The sequence below is a fragment of the Pterocles gutturalis genome, unplaced genomic scaffold (assembly GCF_000699245.1).
Source record: "Pterocles gutturalis isolate BGI_N339 unplaced genomic scaffold, ASM69924v1 scaffold20976, whole genome shotgun sequence".
NCBI classification, from domain to species: Eukaryota; Metazoa; Chordata; class Aves; order Pterocliformes; family Pteroclidae; genus Pterocles; species Pterocles gutturalis.
In genome coordinates this window covers 15,070-23,799 of record NW_010100890.1, presented here as the reverse complement: position 1 = coordinate 23,799, position 8,730 = coordinate 15,070, and the positions used below count along the sequence as shown (strand labels likewise).

General features: G+C 45.8%; 1 protein-coding gene across 1 annotated transcript; it reads left to right on the top strand.

Moving 5' to 3' along the window:
* Window positions 1-80: 80 nt before the first annotated feature.
* On the top strand, window positions 81-7,035 carry LOC104459174 (protein kinase domain-containing protein, cytoplasmic-like; the record flags this gene model as incomplete). Its single annotated transcript, XM_010081524.1, has 6 exons — window positions 81-203; window positions 2,261-2,532; window positions 3,657-3,736; window positions 3,837-3,941; window positions 5,331-5,507; window positions 6,932-7,035. Coding segments are annotated over 6 exons (861 nt in total), but the record flags the coding sequence as incomplete, so codon positions are not given.
* Between the last annotated feature and the right edge of the window lie 1,695 nt (window positions 7,036-8,730).

Here is an 8,730-nt window from a genome sequence, read left to right as displayed (position 1 = left end):
CCGTCCCCGTCCCCGTCCCTGGGTGTCCTGGACCTGCCGGCACCGGATCTGACAATCGCTCTTTCCTTCCCTCCCGGCAGCTGCACGGGCAATGCTATGATAATAGCGGAGATCCTGAAATACGGGTCACAGCGATGCTGGAGCTGGGATCCCCCCTGGAGATGATTCAGCTTCTGCAGACCCCCTGGGAGGAGAGATTTAAAGTAAGAAAACAAAGCAAAGGGAGTTTTATCAGTTGCTTTTAGACTGCAAACTGGGTAAATGTGAAGACCCCGTGGTGACTGCTGGGGCAAACGGGATTGTCATGCTGACACTAACCTGGTATCTCGCTGTTATATCCCTTCTCTCTAAAGCAGTGTTAAGTGAGCTACATCTGGGAGGAAACGGCCACAAAATCTCGCTCGGGGCTGGGGTGGTGTTTAATACCCAGTGTCACACTGCATTGCTAGTTTTCCCTCTATGTTGTCCCACTCCACAGAGGGGCTTTCCTAGCGAGACTCCTCAGCAGGCTGGGTCTGATTTGGGAAAGCCACCTCTCCACGCTGTGAGTCTGTTGTTTTCTGTATACTATCTATTTTAGGCAGCAAGCTGAGCAGCCTGCCTCTCACCATGTGTTTGTATGATGTTTCTGATCTTAGCCCTTTAGGTATTGCTGTACTATGAACACCACTAAATTGCTTTCCTCCTGCTGTTGGTGCTAGGATTGCATCCCTGTTAGTGAGATCTGCCTTGTCTCCTAAGCATCCTGCATAGGGGCTCTTAAGCTCCCCAGGAACATAAATGGCTTATGACATGGCACTTATTTCAGTTGTAGCTTGTATTACAGCTTGCCTCAAGGTCTCAGTTGGGGGTTCACTGCTACTTGTTTGGTTCTCAGGAGGAAAGAGACGATCAAGTAGAAGCATGGGTACCTTAACGTCAATAAATGCTTTGGGCAAAATAGAAACACAACCAAAGTCCCAAAATAAAATCCCTGCCTGCATGCGGTCCTCAATGTTGAAAAGGTGCCTTGCCATCCAAGCCAGAGGGGGAGTGTGGCAACCATGCTCACTGAGCTGTGGGTTTTGGAGCTGGGATTCTTATGATTGCTTCACTAATCATGTTAAAATAGCGTCAGAGCTTCCAGAGTAATTTCTCGTAGCCTGTGGAGTTCCACTTTTGCTTACGAACTCTTTCATACTGGTTTCTACATAGCTTTCCCAGCACCTCATCTCCTCAAATGTGCCAAAGTCTCTGTAGAGCTAGAAACCCATGATGCCGGATTAGCTGGTGGTGAGGTCTGGTATGGTGGCATTAAGATTTTCATTATCTTTTGACTCATGAAGATACTAATTCAGAACTTACACTGGCACTGTCTAGTCCTGTTTCCTAATTAGGGCATCTAAACGGATGGGATTCCCCTCTGATGAACCACATCAGATACCAGCCATTCTGTGAGCTGTTCCAAGTGAGCAAACCCTTGCCAAACCCTCGCGCCTGCACAGATTGCTATCGGAGGCAGCGAGGGGTGGCGTGGGTCTGCCTGGCACACCTCCCTGAGGATACAGTTCATCTGATGCCAGGGCTCGTGATACTGAGTGAAAACTGCTGCAAACAGCTTCTTGAACAAAGGGCTGGTGCAGTATAAATGCATTCTTCTATCTCTAGTTTGTTCAAAAATAATTTACCGAGCTTTCTGCTGGATCAGGTATTGTCTGATCTTTCCCCGCTGCCAGAAAGTTGACATAAAAGCAAAAAAGCTGGCAATAAATACATTGCATGCTTTGGCTAATTCTTCAGAAGCATGATTGTGTGCCCAAAATCATACTGCTGAGTGATGCAGCAAAGCATGAATCTGGTATTAATGACCATGGAGCCTCAGTCTGTATGGAGCAGCATGGGGGAAGGGAGGGGAATGTATTAATTCTATGCCAGAGTGGGAAAAAACCCTTCTGATTTCAGCTAGCAAATCAATATAGCTCCTGAAATGTGAAGGCTGCTATTGTTTTCTGTACAGCTTTCTTGTCTAGTTCCTCTAACTGCAAATATCTCTTTTTGTATACACACGCTTTTAAAAAATGTTGCTAAACTACTTACTACAGTCAAATCCCATGGCAATGTTGATAATAAATTTTGTAGCATACATATAATTACCTTTTAAGTACTATATGCTTTTTTCTCCCCTTTAATTTCATTGAGTGCCCTCCCCTTTGTTCTACTTTCAATTTAATAGCTGTTTTTCATCTGTTTTTCCCATGCATATTCATCTTCTCTTTCTCAGATTTGCCTGAGTCTTGTGAAACTGCTGTTTTACTTGGCACATTCCCCCCTCGGTTCAATAGTCCTCTTGGATTTCCAGCCGAGGCAGTTTGTTATGGTGGATGGAAACCTAAAAGTGACAGACATGGATGATGCCAGCACTGAGGAACTGTCATGCAAGACAGATAATGACTGCACACTCGACTTCCCTACAAAAAGCTTTCCTCTCAAATGCTCCACGGCTGGGAAATGTGAAGGAATAAATGAAAAGAAAAATCTTTTCAATGCATATCGGTATGTCCAGTGAGATGGGGGGAAGATCTGGCATGGCTGAGCTCACACACTGCCATGTAGCCTCTAGCATCTTGTGTTTCTGCCATGCAGTGCTCCCCCTCACCGCTGTCAAAGGGTAGTTAAGGATCGCTTTGAAGCAAGTTTGTTTTCCTTATAAGGCAGGAAAATAGTGTAGTTGTTGTCTGGTGGGAATGCAGGCATCTTGGCATCTTTCTTTTGCTGCTCCCTTTCCCCAACACCCTCTAGAAACTTGCCCCAAAGGTTGCACCTGTGAATTTACTGTTTGCCAAACAAGCCTTGGCACTTAACATCCATGGGCTACATTTGCTGAAAGTGGTGGCAGCGTGGGCTACCTGCCAAAGCCCACCAGCTTTGAGCCCCTGTTGTTTGGAACAGGCTGGCTAACTCTTCCCTTGAACTCCCAGTCTCCCTATGGAGACTATGGGCACCTGTGGGATAGCGATGGAACAGGTAATGGGCAGCGGGCTGAGACGGCTGCAGCGCGTGGCTGAGAGTGCGATGACTTCCACCCACCGTTGAGGGTGGCAGGTCAAGTACCCGGGGGAAGCCTTGACAGCTGGATATTTGCACAGAAGGACTCAGTAAGGGAGCCTGAATTGGCAGAATTCAGTGTTAAAGGGCAAATCCCTGCATAGATTGTTGCGGCCTTGCAGTAATGTACTTGTCTATTGTAGAACAGGAGTTTTCTGGAAGGTTCAGGCAACAAGTCATCCTGCCTTGGTGACAAGAACGCCAGACCTTTTCAGGGCAGGAGAAAGGTCTTGCATGAGTCTTCTTCTATACAGGCCTTTTTTTGGTGGGAAAGGCATTGCTTAGTGCACAAAAACGGCCCTGGGGAATGATGCAAAGTGCTGTTTCATGAGCCTCTGCAAAATACATTTCACACAGCGCTTGGCTGCACGCTGTGCTGCAAGGACCAAACTTTCAACCCAACTGACAGGAACAGTCTGTGAGATGCCAGTGAAGTGCTCAAACATAACTTAATAACCAAAGCAGACTTACTAGTTGCATGTGGATAGTTGAGTCACGGGAAAATGTAGACAACTTAATCACTAGGAAAATTAAGCAACTGTATTCTAATCAGTCTGTGGGATTTTTTGCAGGTATTTTTTCACCTATCTTTTGCCACACTCTGCACCACCAGTTTTGCGGCCCTTTTTGAGTGATATTCTGAATGCAACAGGTACCAGCTAATATTCGTAATCTAAGGCTGCTTTATTAGAAGACTCTAAATGGTATTTCATGGCATTGCTCCTCTTTGTCATCTCTTTCTTTAAATGCAGGTGATTTACGATACGGAATAAATGAAACCCTGAAAGCTTTTGAAAAGGTTTTACATCTGTACACATCTGGGCTCTATCTACAGAAAAGACCTCTTCATTTAAAAGGTACATGATTTTGACTGCTTTAAGTACCATAACTACTGAAGAAGTGAAGAACTTGTAACTGGTCAAATTCTGATCTCCCATACATTCAGACAGTGTATAGTCATAAGGAAAAGCACCAAAAGTATCTTCTTTTTGAGCAACCCCTCCTTTGAGCAGCCTTTTGTTGTTCCTTCATGGAAGCTATGCAAGATTGCATTGTTTTGCAAAGTAAATGCAGTGCAGACAATCTGGCCTACATATGAACATGTGTTTGCACTGCTTCTGAATACTCTTTTCACAATGTGCATCACTATTTCAAGTGAATCTATTTGGGATAGCTTCAGCAACTAGACCGGAGTAGTAAACTGAGTCTTTTCTGTCCCTCTTCAGGGTTATCTTATCCTATGGACCAATAGGTCAGTTTTCTGGACTAATATTGAAACTTCCCATTTCACTTGGTGGCTTCTGACTGCTGAGCTCAGGTTATTATGGGAACATAGTAGTGGGGAGGTCACAGCACCTGGATGAGTGTAGCAGAGTAGCTGGGGCCCTGCTATCCTCTGAATTTCTTTTTCCTGAAGACCATCCTATTGGACCTGTGGATAGATAAATGAGCCTTAACGAGGTGCATTGCTCTGAAAAGGACCATTCAGTGGTAGAGATGTGGCTAATCAAAATAAAGGTTTCAAAAGTCCAGTGGTTATTGTGGGTTACATTCTCCTGAGTGTTCACTTGAGATAGTGGGGTGGTGATGGTGACTTGTGGAAGGAAATCTCTTTATGTCTGGAAGAACTGGAATTTGCACAGTTATGAACAAAGATATTCAGTTGTTTGCACTGAAAGACCAGCAGCTTTAGCAGGAATTACTGGTATTTTGCAACAACACCTACCTGTTGGCTTCACGACTGGCCCATTAGCAAGGTGCTAAAACAATCACTGTCCTAGAGGTGTGGGAAAGTGGGGTGAGACTCTTAGCAGTCAACAAACAATATAGCCTGAACATTGCCTGCTCAGGCTTGTCAGGTCTTTTCTATCCTTCTGGAGCAGGATCTGGCCTCCCTTTCCCCCGCTGGGGTTCCTAAATCTCCTCCACCTGTGGGTGGCACTGTGGTGGGTGGATGAGTGCGTACCCCACATACCTTGGTGCTGGGTCTGCTGTTGGGGCTGAGGTGTATATCCTCTTATAGCTGTGGAGGAGTTGCTGTCCTGTGCTCCATAGCAGAACCAGAAGTCAGGATTTGGGTTTCTTTTAATTTTGCAGCTCCACCCACTCCATCTAAGCAGATCAGTTTAATGTATCACATTTCCTTTAAGAGTTTCACTGAAGAACAAAACACTAAGTGTATATTGTAACTAGTCTCTGAAAGTTCAGTTAAAGATTTTTCCTAAATAATCTCTTTCTGTTTCCAGACTACATCTCTGTAAAGGGCTTCCGAGCAGCAGAAGGAGAAGACTACAAGTGCTGGCCCTCCTACAGCCACCTGGGATGCCTGCTCTCCGTTCACAGCGCCGAGGAAGCCGCTGCAATTTGTAACTCCCAGTCGCAGTGTCGAAGTTTTATCATCACCCAGCAGAAGACGTGGACAGGTGAGCGTGAGCAGACGTGACAGGATGCTGCCACGTGGTGCCCCTGCTTCCTTGGTCACGAGTGGGGATGCTGCTGTTGCCGTCCTCTGTGGTGCCTTGAGTCTACGGGTGCATAAAGAAGCTGCCTTCCTTGTTCTCAGGATAGACGGCTGCTGAGGTGGGCATCCAAGGATCCCCTGAATATTTATTTGTAAGGTGACACAAGAGAAATTGTATTCTCCTTCTGCAGATTCTTTCCACTACAAATTTTGCACAGGACTGCTAGGTATTGTTAAACAGTTACTTATTCCATGCAGAGGTGGCTTCACTTTGGTGTTAGGCTAAACAGTTCCTGTGGTATGTATAGTTTGCAAAAAGCTGTGGGGTTTTTAGAGATGAAAGAAGCTATGAAAAAGAAGGTGGTTACTATTGCTATAATTAAAAGAATCATAGCTTACAAGTTGTTATCCCCTTTATCAAAACTAAAGCCCCAAACCAATGGATTTACAAAATGTCCCTGTAATTAGCTCTGATTACAGCCTCTTACAGTTAGCCCGTTTTCAGAATTATTGTTATAAATTACCTCATTTAGCTGACACTTCAATCATGGGCTAAATTATTATTTATAAAGTGAAACACTAAATGTGGTAAATGAGTGCTTTCAGTGATGCTGCTGAAGAATCTCATCTTGATGGCTTACATGACATTTAAACCACCCCATCACCCTCCCCCCCCAAACTACCAAAACCGCAGCTCTTCCCTGGGTTCGTGTACAATTGGCATGTGGCTAACTGGTGACATAAGAGCATTTACACTGATGCAACATAAATCTTTGAGAGCTGGTTTCACACCAGCAAAGGGTTGTTTGAGTTGTGCCTCACGCATCACATCTGGCTCTCTCACGGGGCGGCTCTTGTTGCTGTGGTCGGTGCCTGGCTGGAAGGAGCCCTGCTTCAAACAGCAGTGGGGAAGCGGGAGCCGCAGCACATGGGACAGAAGACCCCTTCTGCAGCACCTGGCTCAGGTGCTGATCCCTGCCATCCCGCACCGTGCCTGCGGTCTGTTAATGTGTCCCTTGCTGATGTTTTTCTTCCTTGCATTTTTACAATGCATCTTTGCAGCCGAAGATGCTGACAGTGTGTGGCTGAAATGCAGAGTGCCTGACTTTGCCATTTGGATTAGAGCTGTGGGAACTTGCTAGTCCTTCTTCGGGCAACTCTGTAAAGCAAAGCAAGACATAAAACCCTCTGGGGCCCAATTGTGTATTTTCTTGTGCACATTCGGTGAGGATCTGAAGTTTACTGGAAGTGTAAAACACATCTACAGCAATGCGGAGTGACCCTCTGTTGAGCAAGCAGTGTGTTCCTGTGTCTTTTGCAATAAATAGCGTGGGTCAAGGTGAACCTATCTCTTCTACTAAACTTGGTCTTTTATTTCCTTTCCAGGACGCCCACTCGCCTCATTTCGGAGTAGCCAGACTGATTTAATACCGGATGCTAATGCTGTAGTCTATATTAAACAATCGACTTCCTCAGGGGAAAGACTTTAAATTTAATGAGATCACATAAACTGATCCTGGGAGGAACAAACCACGGGGGAGAATTTCATCTGCTGAAAAGAATGACATATTTTATTTTGCTTTGGGATGGGATCTTCTTGCCAGCTCAGATAGAGTCAAATGCTGATCAAAGCTCACATTTCTCATTGCAGCCCCACTAACTGCTTTATCTGTTCCCACACTGCTGTTCCGCATAAACGCTCCCAGTTTTACTCAAATGTCGCTAGACTGTGTGTGCAATACCTAACCTTGCTGCTTCAGTAACCAGCTTGTCAGCCAAGAAATAAAAAATAGCTGCAAGGTATCCAGCTTGGGTAGGCTTAGCTCAGTCACCTCCAAAAACCTATGGATAACACACCTTGGAGAAGGCAATGGCTCCTTCTGCAGCTGCTGACCAGGATTTCATACCACTGCAAATGTAAAGGACTGGATTTCAGTGATAGGCCAAGATTGCAGGGCTGGGAAATCCATAACCAGAGGTTGATGATGGGAGTGGTCTTCCAAGGAGAAGATCCTGATTCAGCTCCTTCCACAGCAGGAGAGAGATAGGTCAGCTCTGGAACCAGATGGCTGGATGTTTGGATGCGGGATTTGGGTTTGACCCCATGTGATTTGTAATGCCAGCTCCCATGTATGAATCAACCTTGAAGGTTTTTCTCTGTTACTTTCCATGAAAGAGTGAGACATTCAAATTATATATGTATAAGGTGTCAATCTGTATGATAAAGAATGACTATGTTTATTCTAAGTGTGCTGTGAAAAGTTTTTCTCTTTAATTAAGTCTTCACTGCAACCAAATGAACAAATGCAAGTGTTTCCCTCCTTCAGCTCACCTAGCATCATTACCCACTCCTGAGGGCAACCTGTGAGTGCTCTAAGCATTGTATGAATGTGCCCAAGTCCCTTGGACACTGGTCTTGGAGGTCGATCTGTGGTTGCAGTTGCAGGCTCACAGATGTAGAAGAGACAGTCTGGTCCCAAGAGCCTCCTGCATCTGCCCTTCACTAAAATTGTGGATGTGGCTTCTGAAAAATAGGTGGGGGTTAGTATAATTTCAGGCTGTAAGAGATGGCAATGTAATGTGCCACTGCTGGGAGTGCCTGGAAGCAGCAACCATACGGTGTCTCTTCTGCTGTAGCCTGGTTGGGGGAAAGCCCAAATCACCGCTGGCCTCACGCCTGGCCAGGGAAGGTCCCTGGCCTCGCGCAAGAGAGCCACGCTGCAGCCTCTGTGCAATGCCGCATTGAGTTTTCCTCTTAGCCGATGCTGCCGGGTGGAAATTACAACTCTCGAGACACTGCATTGATTTCTTATAGCCTACGATAGTGTGGCTATTTCTGTGCAGGCCGCTGGAGCAACTGAGGTACCCCCTGACTGAAGCCACCTGAGCTCTTGCATGGCATTGTGCTGTGTTTTTTGTGATGTGGTCCTGTGTTTCCCAGTGCAGGATCTCCCCTTTCAGCTCATTAGTACTCTGCTAACCCCCAGCAATGCCATTGCATGGGGGCTTTCTCATGCACTATAACCCCTGCTGCTTACACTGAGGCTTGGGGACTCTGATAGTGATATCAATTAATGAGAATTCCTAGTTAGCACAACAAGAAGGGTCTTCTTAGTGATGGCCACATCGCTGCTGGCTTTGTGGAGGCAAGGCTTTTTAAATGGACAGCCCCAGACTGCTCTCTC